A 20019-nucleotide genomic window follows, 5' to 3' on the forward strand; every position below is an offset into this window, starting at 1 on the left:
CATTTGAGATGCCCTAAAGCATGCAAGAAATTTATATGAGGTCAGCAGATAGGACACAGAGACTTACGGGAAACAAGTATCACTGTAGTGGAAGCTGGGGGCATGCAGGATATCCTGCAGCACTAAAAATGACACTAGATGCCTAGATTTAGGCAAATTAACATGCTTAAATGTCTAATATCATGATTTGGGACCTCAACCCCCTCCCCTCCCCCCCAAAAAAAGACCAAAAAATACAGTTCCCATTGGCCCAGTGAACTGAATTCAGTAACCAGTCAGTAATCTAAGGGAAGACTGCTAAGGCATCAGTCCTTCAAAAGGCTCTTCTGCTTTTGGCTAGGGGGTGGAGAGGAGAAGGGACATATTACCCATGGCATTCAATATAGCTCCATCATCTGTTCACACTGCATGAATCTTACTGCATCTGTGTATGTTCTCTGCAGGATGAATGTCCTTAAAACAACATAATAAAAGACAATTTTGTCTCTGCTATTTTCATATAATGAGGAACAGCTGTTCGCCAGCCACTGTGTTTATTGTCTTCCCCCATCCTGTCTTCCACCATGGTCTCAGCCCTATCACCCTTTCAGGTGATATCTATTATAGTGATTCCATCTGGGTTCCAGAAAACTTACAATCCCAATGTAAGAAAAGAAACAACAGTTACAGACAACAAATAACCGCATACAGGTAAGAGTGATCTAATATAGAAGAATGCAAGAGGATGGCATGCCAGTTGCCTTACTATAGTTCAGATTTTTTCAGGCATTGTGGCAATATTCCTACCTTTTAAGGAAGGATTTAAGGAGGGATAATATATTAATTAGGATAATTGATTATTTGTAGTTTTGCTGTCTTCTATAAAATGGAGTTCTCCCCAGAAAAACTGACACATGAGCTCTACAGCATTACAGCACATTAGTGATATCACAAGAGTGTTAGACTGCAAAAGATGATGATCATAACACAAATTCCTAAATATCTCTCACACATTTCATATATCTTTGTGGCTATTATATCACTGTAGGTTATGCTTAAGAAGCCAAACAAAAATATATATATGCTGTTGCCTTTTAATGTAGAATAGCTATACACATTCCAATTAAATAATTTTTTTCTGGTCTGGACTTCTTTTGTTGAGTATTTTGATGACTATCATATCCTGTGTAGTCTATAGGTGCATTTTATTCAAGGAAATATATGTAACTGCATAAGCACTTAATCATAATGTAGTAATCACACAGTACTTTATTCTAAATGGTTTATAAAGTAAAAGCTATTATATTTAACAAGGGAGAAATGAACAAATCTCCATTAGTTAACAGACTGCTATACTGACTAGAATATTATCACCAGAATAGAAGCTATATTTTAGGAAAGTAGTGATCCCCAGATCAATATGTCCCGAGAAATGTTTAATTTTCTAGACAAAAATGGAATTACTTACTGAGGAAAAGCCCTGCACTAACAGTAAGTCTAAAGCTTACTACCAAACCCCTCTCTTGACTATTCCAGCTGGAAAGAAACAGGATTAGCAGTTGTGTAGAGACACGACAATTCTCTGGCTACCCTGAAAGCCAAAAGTTGCATCTTCTACTGCATGCTGCTCTGACGACAAGGAGAGGCCTGGTGAAACCTAGGAGAAAGTGAGCAGTGAGGAGTGAGACGAGGGTTTGAGGCGCAGGCAGTGGGGAAGCAATGAATGTTATTTAGGAAGAAAAAAGCAGAAGTATGTGTACCCATCTGTAGTACTGTAAAAGTGAAAGATAAAGAATATCAGAGCTTTGATAATTTGTCTTCCCACATTCTTCTATTAGGCTGGTGAAGTAAGTAAGTGGTACATGTGCCACGAGCTGCAGCAGGCTACGTACGTCAAGCTATGTGTAGAACTGTGCCGCTATTCAGTGACCTCTGAAATGCAGAGGGAAGAATAAAACAGACCAGAATATTAAAATACAGTACCTGCAGTGCAAATGTGTATTAGAATACTTGAAATACTGGTATTACCAGCACTAAACAAACTTAACTCAAAGCCCCCCGTGATTCTGCCATTATGCTACATCAGAAGAAATCCCTTCCAAAGATTAATCAGCTTAGCTAACCGTACACCATTTAAAACTGCACAGAGCAGAGTATTAGCCATTCATAGAGGATACAAATAACTAAATGTGCCCTTTCTGCCTGGCAAGCACCATATAGATCAAGGTGGATCTGAAAACTGAGAGGGGACCTGGGCAAACGCGACCTCAATTGTTATTTTCAATAATAAAGTACAGCTAGCACCTCAGCATGCAACTCTCACTTGAGTGCAAGGGGACAGGGACAAAATGCAGTGTTCTGAAACAGCTTTTATGGAAATCATGCGCTGTTTGGTCTCTGGAGCTGTAGTCTTGTTTAATCCTCTACTGTTAAATGCCATCTTCCAAAACCAAAGGGTAACAAGTACAAATTGTATCTATAAAACAGCATCACAACTTTATTCTCAATAGCTAAGTATTGAAATGCAAGCATACATTATAAATAGAAAAACAGCTGGCTTGGAGCACATTGCAAGCCACTAACACAGTTGAGGGATTTGAATGACATCATAACCCGTGAGAGCATGTTGCTGGCCAGCTGGTGTTATTTATAATATACTCATAATTGAGGAAAAATAAAAAGGCAAAAGTTAGGTATTGCAGAACTAACAAAGTTGAATTGTCTCTCTCCCAGTGTCACTTAAATTGTTATCAAGAGAAATTATGAAGATTACTACTAAAAGGGGGGAAAAAAATCACTTTATAATTACAGCAGCACACTCAAGATAAATGTCATGGAAGCCCCCCAAACTGGGCTACTTGTGTTACTATATTCATAGTACTGTAAATTCTAGGAAATGATACGACTTCTCCTGTGTGGTTGCTAAAAGATCACAAAGCTGTTTTGCCCTATTTACAAGTAGTGCTCAACAATTCTGTTATTTTTAGCAAATTACAAACTGCTATCTTAGGGTTAATAGCACAGAGAGTTGGAGGTTTTAATTGTTACTCAGCATATAGGCGTGCCAAGTTTAATAACGTAAAGATGCATTAAGAAAAACGTAGATAACTGCCTGCATTTCTATACTATATAGATAAAATACCTGTGCCTCTATGCATAAATAAAATGTGTACGTACATACAAAGGTATGCATATATACAAACAATGCCCTTACATGTGTAAGTTTTTATATATTTGAAATGCAGACACACACATAAATACAAATGCACACATAGCTATCTGAAAGTTAACCAGAATACATTTTCTTATTTTTCATGGCAGCACAAGCTTTTTTGTCTGCTCACCCCTCAGTCACTAATTCACATTCTTTTAAGGGGAAAAAAATATGCTTCTGTGCTCTAGTTTTAAAATGCAAAGGTATGATGTTATTTGTCACCATGCCCAAAAAAGTCCTTACTCGGTAACTTTGCCAGAAGAGGGAGAGAGAGAGAAGGCAAATGCTCCCCCAGCTGTTTCCTGTCTACAGTGTCTGTGTAATGTAGATAAATGTGAGGATTTTCTCTAAATCCCTCTTCTGTTTGCTAAATCTCACTGTCACTGCTAAAATCAGAGCAGATAGAGCCTGCGCAATGGAATAAAGTCCTCAATATTGAAATGTGACATTGCTCTCAACATCTCACATCTCTCTGGATTTCTTTTTTCTCATCATTACTGCTAACAAATTCATTTCCAGACTTTGCACTTTTAAGAAGCAATGGAAAAAATCAACAGTCTATCAACACAATTAGTTAAGTGCTGCTTTTGTGATTTCTTGAAGGTAAATCTTTATTACTATTTCAAATAATTTTTTAGTTTTATTTTACTGTGTATTGTCTGCTTCTGGTTTGAAGAGTATTGTGCACTTTTCAATAACATTATTTTAGAACTGAGAATTATTTATAAATTGCTGAACATGCAATTTTATGTGATCTGGAAAATGGCTGTATGTAATAGTTGCAATTACATAGATAACTGTAAGGGTAAACTATTGCAGATACATGTCTTAAATTTCACTTCTATTCAGAGAACTTTGCAATTTTACAGTTATGTCATTATTAAAGGGTCCAATTACATCATTGTCTATATTGTTAATTAATGCTTCTGAAAACAAGAACTTTTAGCTATTTTCTGCAGGTGCAGGGTTTTATAGGAAAAAGGTATTATTCACATGTTAAGTTTCTGCAGTTTTATTATACACATTTATAGATAAAATGTTCATGCTTTCACAGGGAAACTTTTAAGGGATGTTGTCACTGCAGCAATTTTCTGGCAGCATTGTAGCAGTTACTTGTTTTTTGCTTTCATAAATTAAAAGTAAATGTGAAGTTCAGTTTGTTTTCTACACTAGAAACCAGCTGCAACTCTTGCTGACCTTGCATATTTGTGTAGCTTAAGCAATTGTACATAAAGAAAATGGAAATTCCCCTACATGTTCATCTCCAAGTTTTCCCTTGTAGGGAGGGCTGTTTCAGGAAAGTTTGCTTGTGAAGTTTCATGTTACGACCCTGTAATTTCTACACATTAATATAAACTGTCTTTAAGTAAATTTGGCTTCAGTAGGTGCATTGACCTCTGTTTCTCTCAATTGGCCCTAGTTCAACTTTCCATTATCAGCAAATTTATACCCTTCACGAACTTTTTTCTTTAATATTTTGCAAGGACACTTATGCAGTTGACAGAATTCTCCTGTTTTAATTGTTTAGGGCTTGATTATTTTTTTAGAATGTCTTACACTTAAAACACACTTATGTCATTCCTTAATGTGATTCAAAAAAGCAGGTTTGTAATTGCAATGGATGAAACCATTCTCTTAATGTATAAATGGGCATCCTTTCCAATATACTTGAAAGATGAAGATGATTTTTTTTAAGTATTGAGCAAGGCACTAAGAGACATAAAAGTAATGTGCTAGTTCTTCAGCTGGTGCATCCTGCCAAGCTTCCTTGGAATCAATGGAACATATTGATTTAGGTTAGGATGTAGCCCAGATTCTTTAATCAAAGTTAGCAGTATTTAAACCTTGATCCATTCTAGAGTAAATATGCTTTATTTCTATAATAATTACTAGTGAATACTGTTATTACATGCTAATTACATACTTCTACTATGGCTTGGCAATCAGGTCCAAACTTTATGTAGCAAAATGTAATTTTGAATATAACTCTTTTTTTTTTTTAATAGCAAATAATAGCTATATGTAGCTATCAGCTATAATAGCATATACTATCCATAAAAATGTTGCCCCCTTCAAGATATTTGCAATTATTATAGATGTTCTTATGTTATTAAAATCACCAAGCATGTGAAGAATTCTTATGCACAACTTGTGCCAACTGATAGTTTGTTAGATGAAGAGGACTTACATAGAAGAATCAAGAAGTAAAAGAGATCTAGAGTGTTCATATATGACATTCCTCTGTGGTGCCACTCTTCTGGACTATTAAAAAAGGAATGTAGCAAAAGCTGGTTATTTTACTGAAAAAAAGAGGAAATTCCAGCTGTGAAAATATGGTCAGTCATTCTATGCAACTAAAAGAAGTGCTTAACCAGGCTCATCCTGAACCTGTATTCAATTTCCAAATGTAATTAGATGCTTCAATAAACCCCACCCACATGCCAATGCATTTTCTTTTAAACTCTCAACTTTCTAGTCAAATTGGGGACACTGCAAGCACCCTGCCTCTTTGTAAAGAACTTGAAGCAATATTGGATTACAACTCTGTATTTTCTTAAGAATATTCCCCTCAGATATAAATGGGAACTTTGATTTTATCACAAACATATTGAATCAACTAATGTTATGTTTAATTAAAATGATGAAGCAAAGTAAAAGTTTTAAACTATGTTTTGGAATTAGCTTTGATGAAGCAGCACTTAATTTAACAAATAATTGATTGAGCCCTAGAAACATGTGAGTCTGTTTTCTTTTCCCCAAAGTTTTTACTTGTTTGAAAGTTCTTGACTGTTGTTAAATTTGGAGATAAAGTTAGAAATTCTCTGTGGTTTATACTGTGCAGACTTTTTGGCTTCCCCTAAAGGAAAAACAGTAGATAATCTGTTTTGTTGTAGTTCAGTGCTGATATTTATCTGAAAATGCAACCCAGCTGAAAAGTCTTTAAAAATACAAAATTGTTAAATGTCTAAGATTTATGTTTATTTCTGGCCCAAATGTTATACAAGAACAAATTGTTAAATACATAATGTTCTTGTATTTGTAATGTCTTTCAGCCTTCTGGGGCGGTGTGCTAAACAGCTTTCTACTTTACCTCCTCAGAACTGGGAACCATCTTAAACTGCAGGTGCATCACATTTATCTTAGAAATTCAAAAATATGGCAAGGGAAGAAAGAAATTGATGTTGTTAAGATATGGAATCATTACAGGAAATAATGCCTCGTGTTATCATCACTCATTTATAATCTGATCTTCCTCCACTTGCCATTGAAGTCGTGTCCATGCATTAAAGTTTCTTGGTTTTTGCATGGCAAAGTTGGCTAAAGACTCTTGTGTATGGGAAAATAATTATTCTTTCTTTTTATGATATATCATGGGATTTAGATTTGTTCATTATTTTCACAGTGGAAATATCAGGAAAAAAAGGGGCATAATTCCCGATTTATTTATAGATTTGTCTCCTATTCAGCTTTGACTTAAGTTGAAATAGGGGACTCATCCAGCAAGGTGCTAAGATCCCTTGCCAAGAAAATAAGAATTTTTAAAAATTATTGACTAGAGAAGGCTCAATACCCCACTGGATCAGATCCCATGTGAGCAGACAATAGATAATTTCATAGGTTTTCCAAAAGTTCAGTGAAAAAATAAGATTAAATGGTCCCTGAAACCCTGAAAGAAACTTTAGGGAAGATTAATCATTTTACTCCAATTACTTTGCACCAGTCTGCTAATACAAAGCCATTTTCAGTCAAGGTTAACTGTATGTGCGAGAAAGATTTGTAACTTTTACCTGACTGCAATACTAATGTTAACCTTGAAAGAGAATGAAATTAAATTCAGATTTACACTTTTCGAAACTAGTATTTTTGGCAAGTGATCTGAATCAGTTCAGAATATGCATTAAGCACATTCTCCACTGTCCTGCTACTAAATATAAATAGCTTTTCCTAGTATTTAAAAAAGATAATGCTATCTTCTTTGACATGTTGGGTAAGGTCTTTGGTTGATATAAATTGATATAAAAGGAAGTGCATAAATGGAATAGTGCAAATTTACACCCATTGAGGATTGGTGTTTTGTCAATCATAAGTCCAGGAAAAAGACAGTTTGTAACCAAATGTAAATGAGAAAAGAATTATCACCTCTGTGTATACCTCATAGCCAAACCTGACTAAGAGGATATAATGGAGGTCATTGCTTCCATCAAGTGGAAATACAAATCCTTAACACTCCCACTAGTGCTCCTCTTAATTTCTTGAATGCTTCCAAATGTTAACTTGCCAGTAACAGAGGACTGTAAGAGTCACTAAATGCAGTCAGTCCCCTACTATGTAAGGTCCCACATCAACTCTTCTGTAATTTTGGCAAGCTCTGCCTTGAAACTTCTTTTGTTTTGTCCTGGTATTTCCCTTTATAGGGTGGCTGGAGAACCATGGAGTACTAATTATGTACCCTTTTCCTATTGGGCCAAATTTCCTTCCATCCAGTTTACAACCATTTATTCTTGTGCCAGTGCTGTTTGTTAGTTTAAATAGCTCTTCTCAGTCATATGCCACCTCCACCTGCCACAGTACCTGGGCAGGTAACTGTCATATTCCCTTATAGCCTATCTGGTCTCAGACAAAACAATTCAAGGTTGTCTAGTCTTCCTTACTTTTATTATCCTGGGCTTCTCTTTGCCTGTCTATTGCATTCTTCCATATCCTCCTTTTGCAGGAGCAACCATAAATCATAGTTACTACAAGGTTCTCTAACTACGTGTGAATGTGAACCAAGAATATTCGCCAGAGGAAGTAATCACTTTACAAAATACATGGACTAGAATATGTAGACAGTTGCAAAATTATGGTGAGGCATTTCCTGGTACTGTGTTTATTGTCTAACAAATTACAGTACATATGCATTTTCAACTCACAAGGTTGCAGGACTCATTTTCTTTAGGACTCTGTGGGGAAATTCTGACACTGCTTTTGCTTCCTTGGCAGGTGAAGATGCACACTGTGTCCTACATTCATTTATTCTACCTTGGCCTGTGTTTGCTTACCTTAACCAGTTCTGCTGCTGCTGGCCCAGAAACACTCTGTGGTGCTGAGCTGGTTGATGCTCTTCAGTTCGTGTGTGGAGACAGAGGCTTTTACTTCAGTAAGTCAACCCTTTCTTTCATTCAACTGCTAAATTTTCCATGTAATCCACTGGAGTTTGCAACTGGTCTAAGTTTAGGAATGATCAAACCAGGCTGCTGAGCATGACTAGTACCGTCTACCATGGAGACACCCAAGACTTCAGCGACCATTAAGTCTCAGTAAAGAATAAAGCTGTGCCTGCGTTCAGCCTCTCTGAGTTTCTGACAAGTTTTCCTTTTCAGGCATGTTATTGTTTTTAACCACTTTCCAGCTGCTGCTTTTCCACTTGCTATATTACTGCTTTCTGCTGACCTGCCACTGAAATTAAATGAATGAAAGCACATACTAGACCCAAGATATTCGTGAGGCAGAACTGCATGTACCTGTTATGTCAGACTACTTGTAAACAGCTTAAGTACACATTGTATCATATTAAAAATACACTAGGCTTCAACATCTGGTTTTTAAAAAAGAAAAGCTGGAAGGCAACAAGCAAAAAGTTACCCCATCCAAGTATCCACATGCTTCGTCAGTTAAACACAGGTGAAGGAAAATTCATGCATAGTGAGATAATAAAGATTAACACCAGTACAGAAAACAGACAAAATTAAATCTGCAATAGTGTGGATACATTACTACTCAAATAACTTTTTGGAGCAAGACCTACACTTTGGAACTGAACATCACAGTATTTTTCCTTTGCTGTGATATAGATTGTGCAAAGCTAGGGCTGTTAGATAACACTTTTATCTTAGTACCTTCTTGCAAGTGCTGTCAAGATCAAGATATACACAACTTGTAAATAATAGAGATCTATTTCTGATTCTCAGCTATTTGCTACTCAAATAACATAAAGTTAATGAAACTTTTAGCTAGGAATATATTAATTCTGAATTTACTCATTAATATATTTATTCAAGAATTCAACACGCAAGAATTTGTGCTTTTAGTGCCTCTGAAGCTAGTGTTTACTTTTAGTATTAATATATGCTTGTCTGAAGTTACGTCTCCTTCAGGGCCTCAGTTACCTTTCCAAACAAGAATATAACTAAGAAGAGGAAATCCGGGGTGGTTAGGCTATAAAGCCAAGAAATTAACTGAAGGGGGTTTTTTTCTATTTATTTTTATATTCTTTGTAAGGTCTAGGTTTTGTTTCTTGGTTTGCTTTTGGTTGTGGTTGGTTTGGTTTGGGTTTTGGTTTTTTGTTTGTTTGGTTTTTTTTTTACTTTTATAATCCTCATTTTAGCCTAATCACTCTTGCTTTCTAAGCTATCACTTTTGTTTTTCTGATCTTACCCACTTAATTCCTATCCATTTCTATTCATGGAGTTATTGCTTTCAATACTTGTCTCCTTGCTTGCAATAAAAATAGAAATCCAGATTCTTGCACCTTTAATTTACAGAAAATCCTGATTTCCTCAACATACCAGCTGCAGACATTTTCACTGTCTTCATGGCACTTTCTATTAAAGTTTACCTTTGAAACTGGGAGCCTTAGTTTCATATATGCAAATTAGTTCACTAAAGAACCCTTTTTTTCTGTATTTAACACTTTAGCTAACGTTAGTAAGCATCTATTCTAGGGTGCTGTTTAACTTAGTATTCTGGTGCTAAACACAATATTAAAAATACTGGAATCTCTCATAAAGGAATTTACATTTTTCTACCAACTCTTTATGTGTTCATTTGAACACCAAAATCTGTTACATTTATCAGCAGCTGAGTTACACTTAAGGGGCTACTTGAGTGTCCTACAAATACTTTCTCTTTGTGGCTGGAAGGAAGGTAAGGGAAGACTTTCATCTCCCCCTCCTGTTTCTGCACCAGAAAACAATGAGACAATATACTGCATCCTGAGAGCAGCATAGCAGGGTTTTTTTACTGTGCATGTATCTTAGGCATTTTCCCAGTCATTCCTCTCCCTGCAGAATATTTGCTGCTTGTTCAGAGAACTATCACACTTGCTTACCACAAGAGTGGCTGTTACTGCCAAGCAATCAGACTTACTGTTACGTGTACTCTTTGTATTCCTCAAGTGAGAGGACATGTGAAATGCTAATCATCAGCAATAACTCCTTTTGTTTTCAATCATTACAGTTATTCTAAGGTTGCACAATCTGTTTCAAATCTCTACATTACCTAAGCTAGATCATCCTTACTTAAAAAATCAGGATGGGTTTCTGAAGTTTTAAAGGAGATCTTTATGCTTGCAATCTTGAGTTTTATCTGCTATCAGTAAAGGCTTTCTCTCTAGTTTTCTTTGTTGTTTTCCTACATTCTGAGTTTTCACTTGAAATAATGGAACTGTTGACACCATAAAGGTCTACCTTGTTTTTTATGGAAGACTGTGGAAGGTTTTACTAATGAATGACCATGCTGGTTTAGGAAAGTCTTGCACTGTTGTAATCAACAGGAATTTTATGGGCTTGATACGTGGCCCTTGGATGCTAAGTAATGTGTGTCCTCTACCTGACTACTTCTGATTCATGAGGCAGCAATTTAATCTGTTTTAGCCTTCTCCCTCTAGTTTTTTAGTGTTTAATCTAAAATATAGAACTATAGAAAAGTAAGTCCAGTGACGGTGGTAAAACAACTTGAGATTCTCATAACAAATGTATTACAGAATGCAGCATGTTACTGGAAGTTAAAAACATTGCTCCATTTCTTGGGACTTTTTAAGAATGCAGAAGTAAAAATCCAGTGAACTTTCTTTTACTGTGAAGAGGATGTCAATTTAAATTGTATTTTAAGCCTTCTGTTCTCATACTCTGGTTCCTTTATATAAAGTATAATCAATGGTAATGTTTGTCTTTAACTTGCACAGGAAATAGCTGTGAGGGAAGGTTTTTATTCCATCATTCTGTATGTCACTAGAGACTCCAAATATAAAGAATACCTTTTGGCTGAGGTGGATCTCCCGGTTCCAATTCAAGGTCAAAACTTCTGACTATTCCTTGGGAGTTGTGGGTGGAAATGAAGATAGAAATAATTGAGTTACTTTCTGTTGAAACTCTACTCCACAACCACAAGGCTATATCTATGGCTAGGACTGGAAGGAAAAAAATTCCTTTATATAGCCTACTCTGCCCAACTTCCTAGCTACAAAAGAAAATTCTTTACAGCTTCTGAAGAAATGCCCCAGCTGCTTACCACACACAAAGAAAAGTATTGACTTCAGGAGGAAGTCAAATGTGGTTTCTACCACTCCCTTTCTTCATGAGGTAGACTGGCAAGGAGCATTTCTTAAAGGTTTTTTAGGGGAGAACACTACACAAATCCCAAAATAGAGTATCTGCCTTTTCCTTTGGTCACATTTCACCCAACCAGCACTGGCTGCTTCTTGGACAGCTTCCTTTCTCCCATGATTCACCCGTGAAGAACAGTTTGTTGCCACCTTTTATCTAGCAACACCTCCCTGGCAGAACTTCTGCCACTCAAGTTCCTGCACGCTTCCTGATGTTAGGAGAAGCCAGCAAACAGAGAGCCTGGCCACAGCTGCACAAGTGGCTATGCTTAGATACAACTCTTCTCAGTTAATGTTTCTCTAGTCTCAAAAACTCTGGATTCAACAGTCATGAAGCAAAGTAAGACGGCTGCTGTGTTCATTTGCATTTTAATGAATGCATTTTAAGAAAGGTCTACCATGCCATTGCTATTACAAAACAATGCTGAGGGCAGAGAATGTTGGAAAAACTGAAAGGACAAATTACAGGAAACTTACAGAAGCCATGGCTCAGGAGTGGGGGAATCTTACTTGAAATAGTCTAGTCTTATGACAGGAATTTACTTTGTAGATTGACAACAAAAAAAAGATATTTGTTTTCCTTCATACAAGTTGAATTTGATGGACAATCATTCATTCTTGCTCATGTTGTTTCCTGAGGACTGTTGCTACCATGAGATAGGAAAGCAAATGTAGTTTGCTCTAAGGAGCAAACACTATATTCTTTTTTATCTAGTTTCTTCTCCTTTGAAAATATACCTTTTCCTTTTCCAATAAATGGATACCAGTTTGGCTAACAGTACACACAAGTGCCAATAAAGAAATACCTTTCTTGTTTACTCAGACACTTTCAGTCATTCTAATTTCTAAAGTCCAAGTTAGATGGCAATGCTTATTTGAAGCCATGGCAATCAATTTCATGAATTAAAAACCCACTTTTTTTCTGTTAAAAAACCTGCTTTGGGCTTATGGCGAATCTTTTGAAGCATCATTTGCATGGAAAAGAAGGAGCTGAATTTACATACCTGACACAATGGAGTTCCTCTGATATTCTTCAGAGAATGGAGAATGATCTAGCACATGTTTCCTTATGCAAAAGAGTGAATCCCATAAAAAACAGGCTTTTCTGGTATCCAGCCTAATGGTCTTTGTGTCAACTGCTTTGTGGAGAAGCATTACAGATTTTTACATTTTTTTTTCCCACTAAAACAATCAGAATTCTGTGATGTCCTTGGGAATATACCCAGCTGTGTGCAACATAAGACTATGGGTTTATCATCATCAGAAAATCAGGATAAGACAGTGAACATAATTTTGGGTAGTCAGAGCTGTCATCAGATCTCATTGCTTTGTAGAACTAAGGTATATATGGAGGAATTGCTGCCTTATGAAGGAGGAAATAAGGGGCATAGCAATAGGCAATTACGTTTTGCTGCTTCCATTTCCCCTTTACTTAACAGCTTGTTTACTTCAGGAAGTCTGCTTTTAAGATGTTATTAAAGTTTCTAGGCCTGTCAAGCCTATCAACATAATTACAAGAGATGGCATGACACTCAGTTCTTTAACTACTCCATACCTGTAAGGAGCTATGAGTCATTAGCTCCTCTCCATGTCCCTGATTGAAAGGAAAGTTAATGTTACAAACCCAGGAGAGGTATGCTGAAAAGCTGCCGTGGACACACACAGCCTGCGGTGTCAGTGACAGTCTTACAAATCTTTGCAAAGAAATGTTGGTCATCTTGGCTACGTTCACACAGCAAGATCTGAGAGCGTTTTTCAGTTCCTTGGTCTGGCTATATGCCCCATTCATGTCCAAATCCTGTATCCTTGGAAGATTTGAGAGTATTCCTCAATCTTTATCCCCAGGTTCCTTACTTTCAGGAAAGCTAGCCTGGAAAGGAGCTAAGATGTGCTTTAGCCAGGTCTGCAGGGTCAGTGCTTAGGGAACCAGGACTACAGGCACAGTTATTGATATACTTCTGTAAGAAAAAAGATAGCTCTTGCTTCTGGAATTGTATCACTGTGTAGTCAAATAACTGACATGTAAGTATGGTGTGTGCTCTGTTGCCCCTGGTAGTAATGATTGAGGAAATTCTCTGAAAATAAGCCAGTCTGAAAGAATTTTGTGCCTTTTTACCACATTAAGAAAGGCTAGGGAGTGTTCATAAAGGATAACCTTAGTTTCGTGCGGTTAATCTTCTGAAGTTACATCTTTAATAACAGAGAAAGAGGTTCTGCCTTCTTTCTCCATGGATCACACAGTGAGTTTAGGAGGATTAAGCCTCTAAAACACACTAAATTTAGACTCTGCAAACAGGTCTCCTCTACAGCTAGTTCTCAGTTTACCAAGGATTTCATAATTTTTCAACCTTTTCATTAAGAGGGACTGTAGTAGTAATGATAATTTTAATGAGGTGACTGGAAGCAAACCATTTATATAAATTTCAGCAAGAAACATCTCTGCAGAAAGTGTCCATTACCAAAACCAAATAAGTACAGATTCTTCAGAAGTTCAATTTATATGTGTCTATATTAGTAGTTAGATGTTAGAGATGCTAATGCTTTTTATGGTGTTTGCCTTTATCTATGCACTAGACCAAGTTTCAAATTTGGTCTCAAATAGCAGAAAGCTGTTATTTGACATTTGATTCCCTAACTGCTATATGTGTATTTAATACATTGTTTAGTCTCATGTTGGATAAAATCACTCAAAGAAGCACTTGGCAAGATCAGCATTAATTCTTGGCATAGCTGCCCCTCTTACTTTTCCACTGAATCTTAAATACCAAGAAAAACCCTTCACTGACTTCAATTCTGGCATATGCTCTATGCAATTGGCCAAAACCTTTACATATGGACCTCTTCATTTATTCTGGTAATAATCATGCATTTGCAATATTTGATCAACAGCAGCAAGAGTCACAAGGCAAATTACTCAGTTTAGCAGAACCACAGAGTCTCTTAATAAAAACTTTTTACATTAAATACTTGAGCATCTAGGGCAATCTGTACAGAGTGCTCATTCAGAGAAGGAAGTTCATACAGCCGTTTCTCTAGAGGTTATTCAGCACTTTACATCTTATACACGTTTCAAACCCTCTCACATCACTGAAAATCAAAGAGACTTAAAGCCATTTTCATTTCAGAGCTTTGCTAAAAAAGGATGGAACTGAACTTGTTTATTAAACCATACCCATATGTCAATATTTCCCTATGATAAAAGCTTAATTGTTAAAAAATATCACAACAAATGAAAGCAGTAACCAACACTTAAGTCATTTCTCAGTCTAGAAATCAAGACAAAAGAAATACCACAAATGTATACTTATTGAAGAATTTATGCTAAATTTATCTCTGGTAATAACCACAGGAACTTCCATGTCAAAAAGGAGAAAAAGCCATTAATTCATACTTTCTTTGTGGTGCATTTAATGCAAAATCACTATGTAAGATATAGTCCAAGTACTGGGTCTAATTGTTAAGTAATGACAGTCATATTTCATGTTTTTATCTGTGAATGAGGTTCTGAGAACAGGAATTTTAACACAACCATAGACTTTGGAGGGGCATATCGTACACTGACCAGTTGGTCACTCCAACTTACAGAAAATTTTGCATTGTCACTCTAAGTAAAAGTTTAAAAAATTGAATCTAGTTAAATACTAAATGTCTATTTCAACCGAAAAGCTGTACCTTAGGCACTGGTTAACACATAACCTTCAGAATAATAGGATAAATTGCTTTTCTTACGGCATCAAAGCAAGAAAAGTCAAATGCTATTTTCTTTTCAGACTTCTTTAAGTATTAGACATATTACACAGGTGAGCTTATCTTGCCAATTTTATCTGAGCAACTTTTAGGTTAAATTTCGGATTGCCTCTCCCATGCCAATTCCTGGTAAATTAGTTTGGAATTCCTTAGAAAACTGCTTTGAATTCCTTAGTAAACCTAAATTCCTACAAAATCAGACACACATCTGAGGTACTTGCTGTATTTTCTGACTGAATCCCATATACAGTCAAATTTCACATGTTTTCAGTGTTCTTGCTCTTACGAGACAGAGTGGAAGCTGTTTGCTTACCTCATGTTAAATCCTTTAATCCTTTGCTAGTGAAAACTGGAATAGCTTCCTTTTATCAAAGAAAAAATTTAGGGCTCATCTCTTCCCCCCCCCCCCCCCCGAGTCTACAGCATATTTATATATTTCCCATCTTACTTTTGAAATTTCCTGTGATCCCAGCTTTCCCATCTATGTAATATAAGTGTTCTAGAGTAAGAGTGTGCCTCCAGACAGCAGATCCTTCTGCTTCCTTATGTGCCCATAAAAGTGTGGAAGTAGGGAAAGAGTGTCCTGTTAAAGCACTTCCATTAGGAAATTATGGCTCACACCCAAACCTGAAATTATATGACTTTTTTTGATACAGAACTATTTGTTTATAGTGTTTGTGTCTTTGTGTGTTGGGCAGAAATTTACACAGGGCTGAGTACGCAGAAAAAAGAAGGGGTTGGCTCAGACCATTCTGACTCAATCCAGCCCAGTGAACAAAACTGCTTTCTTTCTGACAATAAGTATTCTAGCAATACTTATTAACTATTTCTATCCCCAAACAAATAAGCACTTAAGTAACACCCCCAGCTCCTACAAACTGCAACTTCTAAGGAAAGTAAATATTACTGAAAATTGTTTTGATTTCAAAAGACTGTTAATTAAACAGCCATAGCCTACTAAGGCAATGGATAAAAGCTGAAATTACGCACACAACTTCGTATTTCACAACAAGTCTGTATTCTAAAGAATATTTTTAAATATATGTCTTATGCAAAGGTAGAAAAAGTATAAGTGTTGTGGAGAAAATGGTAGAGAAGATGTCGTTATGGTTGTGGATCTGAAAAGATGAGTATATTCCTAATAAGCTTTGATGGCTGTGTGGTACTATACATAATAAATCCAGTTTACAACAGAGGGATTTTTTTCAGACTTGCATGAATTGTACTGAAGGTTTCTTTTAACTCAGTCCCATCAAAATGACTAGATCAGAGCTTCTACTGTTATAATGAAATTTTTACAACTTCCTTCTGTAGGTCTTCATTGATTACTTTAGGTTACATGAAAGCTAATAAGGACATCTATTTTAGGTTAACATAGCAGGTTTAAATTGAATACGTTTCATACCCTGAACCTTCTGCAGACAAGTAAGATGTAATAATTTGTTTCTAAATCCCCTGAATTCCTGAATTACTAGTCAACAGGTCTTCCATGAAAAAACTTAGTTTTTCCTACATATTTCAAGTTTTATGTTTCTTTCCATTAAAGTTTCCAGCCTTTCACAGACATATTTAGTTTGGCAGGAAGAATCTGGTGACTCATAGACTGAAGAGATTTGAGAGCAAGCTACTGAAAATGTATCTAATTTCTTCTTGTGTAATTTGGGAGCAAGCTACTGATAGTATGTCTAATTTTCCTAGTTTAATCAGATGTATTATTGGCAAATACATGTCCTGAATAAGAGCCATGTTTATTTCTGAAATATATAGCTAAGGTTAAATGCAAAAACACCATCTATATTTGCTTTTAGAACACTTCTATTTTTTCTAATTGTTACTGGCATTTTACTCTAAATCAATGGGCACTGAATGAAAACAGAGGTACTACTGAAAGAATTTGCATTATGACCCTACTTATATTTTGGAATTCAGTAATATCAAAGTATTCCTTACTGACGTTTTTTGGTGGTTTAATTTTCTTCTTTTTTTCAAAGGAGGATAGTGGTGTAGGAAGAATAGGTAATGTTGTTACACCTCTATGATTCATATAGAGGAGAGATGTATTAGAAAAGCTCTCATTTGTATTTTATGTTGTTGCCTGTATTGTGCCTTTCGCCTCTTTTCAGACAAAAGACTTTTAAAATCAGTTCTTTATAGTCAGACAATCTGTGACAAACATAATTTTCTTTTATCCACATACAGACTGAACCTTCTGAATGATAAAGATTAAACAGAGCTTGATCCAATATACACAAGGAGATTCTGGTTCAGATTCATTCCATCTACTTTGGGGCACTTAAATGAGGTATCTGAGTTAGGAGCCTACTCAAGCTCATTCTACAGTCAGTGAGAGGAGTAAGAAACTTTCAGAGCTCTCATTAAGTTCTGAATATTCCATAGGACATACTTTTCCTTCTCCACTAAATTAAGCAAGGAAGCTATGGCAATTGTATCCTTAAACTAGTTAAGTTGGTTGAGTAAGGACCCTTCAATAAGAGCCTAAATTTTGGTGGGATGACTCAATTTAAAACCAGACAGTAAACTTCAGTGTGGAGATAAGTATGCACTCATATGGACCACATTTCAGATCAAAGGAAATCCAAGCTTATTTTAGCTGCCATCATATAATACAGTTAAGCAAAGACCCAGAATGTGCCTTATGCAGGTAACACTAGTTAGAGTTGCTCCTTTGGCCTTTAAGAACTGCCAGGCCTTAGTCTGACTCAGTGTGAATCCTATTGGAGAAAGCACTCTGCTCTGTGACAGTAAAAGGGAAAAGCTTATCTATCTTTGCTTTCTTGATATAGTAGATAGAATATACTCTTACACACCATAATAAGTAACACTCCTTCACATTTTATTCCTGCATAAGGAGACAAGTGGACTCACCCATGCATAAATAATGAAGCAATTTTTTACACTGTTGTTCACACCGATTCATGTCTATTCCTATGAATATACATGGCCCAGCAGTTTTTTAAGAAATTGAGAGAATAATAATATTTAAAACCTAGAGTGACATCTAAATATGAGATGTCATTACAGAAGCATTTTCTCCGTTAGAATGCTGTACCATAAAGTATTATCATGGAGAAAGGACACAGAATGATGCTCAAGTACAGTTTTGAGATACTCATTGATACAATGGCCATACAGTTTTGAGATACTCAGGCAATTTGAAGATTTAAAAAATAGCTACTGCTGACCTAATGAGCTCATCTATAAAAGCAATAATATGACTGAAGTAAGACAGAACCCCACCTGAGGTTGTTAACCTTTCAATGCGTTGAATCAACAGCACAAAGTCCCTGTACCTTCCTCACTTCAGTTCCTTCCTTCATCCATGGCAATATAGAAATAGTACAGAACCACTTCAAAGATAACCGCATTCCGTGATCTCCTCTGAAGTGATCCCTTTGCAGGGAAGAGTAATTGCAGCAGTTAAAATTTCTAAACCAGCTGTGGGGGGTAGGAATTGTACTTAAGTTGTCCAGATCTTGACCAACCTTTTTCAGTAACTGTATTGTTTTGAAGCAGTCAGAGTAAAGCACTAAAATCAAGAAAGGATTATTTATACTTGCTATGAATAAATATGTATACAATTTAGCTTATTTCAGGCTACTTTTAATATTGTGCATTGTACCATTTGCAGTTGGTCTTGCTTGAGGGAAATGGGGTAGAAATGAGGGTAGCGTTTCTACAAGATTCTCTCACTTCACAGTTATGTAGTGACTTCTCTATTTAAAAGTCATGAAGGGTGATCTGGTATGAGATACATGAATGATTTTTGTACACTTGTAGAGTTCCGCTGCTATTTCAGGAATCAGATACAGTATATTTAATATAGCTATCCCAAGATACAATCATCTAAAAAAGTGGAGTGATCAAGATAATATGGTCATTCAAAAAATAATAGGAAGATATTTTTGTAGAATTTGACCCTTACCTTTCTTTTTTGCAAACAATGGAATGAAATTCTACAACTGCAGCTCTAATGGCGTTAAGTCAACTACTATAACTTTTGTTACACAGTCATCTTGGTTTTGAAAGCAGTAGAAGTAGATGCAATAAAATACAACTATTTTCTGTTATCACTAAGATGAAGACTAATAAAATGAGCAGAATTCATAAGTGGTGATATTCTTATTGTCTGCTGCTCTTTTCAAATATAAATTTATACTCTGATATGAAACAGATGAAGCTCTGTGAAAAAAGAACTTTTTTTTTTTTAATAAATCAGACTTGAACCCCCCTTCAAGAATCAAATAACCTGTAACAAATTTTGAATGCAAAACCATTATCTTTGAATTATGAAACAGGTGGAAGTGTCCTTGTTGGGTTTTTTTAGGATGTAATATAAAAAAAAGTATATAGCTATGCTTTCATATGGCAGAGAAAAAAGATACATTGTCAAGGAAAAGCTGATATATAGTATAATAAAGAAGGGACAAAGATGATACCAAAGAATGGGAAAATAGTGATGTATTAGAAATCCAGGCTGGCCCTGTCCCGGAGTTTCTTCACTTCATAATCCGCAATCAGGAGTCCATGGATACTTACTGAAGGTTATCTATTAACTTCAGTTGGCTTTGGCTCAGTGCACTGAGGATAGTGTGAGTTAATTTGAGAAATTCTCTATGCTCACTAAAGAAAACATTGATCATTGATTTTCCTAGGTCTTTTGGCCATAAGTATCATTGCACCACAAATATTTTCC

At 36.0% G+C, this 20019-nt stretch overlaps 1 protein-coding gene across 2 annotated transcripts in view; it reads left to right on the plus strand.

Annotated features, from left to right (window-relative positions):
* The first annotated feature begins 3572 nt into the window (after positions 1–3572).
* The window catches only part of IGF1 (insulin like growth factor 1), a 51820-nt gene continuing 35373 nt past the window's right edge, over positions 3573–20019 (plus strand). For both annotated transcript variants that reach the window (XM_075050906.1, XM_075050905.1), the window contains exons 1-2: positions 3573–3796; positions 8177–8333. In XM_075050906.1, the coding sequence (XP_074907007.1) occupies positions 3734–3796; positions 8177–8333 (220 nt within the window). In that variant the 5' untranslated portion in view covers positions 3573–3733. The remainder of the gene's footprint in view (positions 3797–8176; positions 8334–20019) is intronic.

Source organism: Buteo buteo, chromosome 19 (genome assembly GCF_964188355.1).
Source record: "Buteo buteo chromosome 19, bButBut1.hap1.1, whole genome shotgun sequence".
Taxonomy (NCBI): domain Eukaryota; kingdom Metazoa; phylum Chordata; class Aves; order Accipitriformes; family Accipitridae; genus Buteo; species Buteo buteo.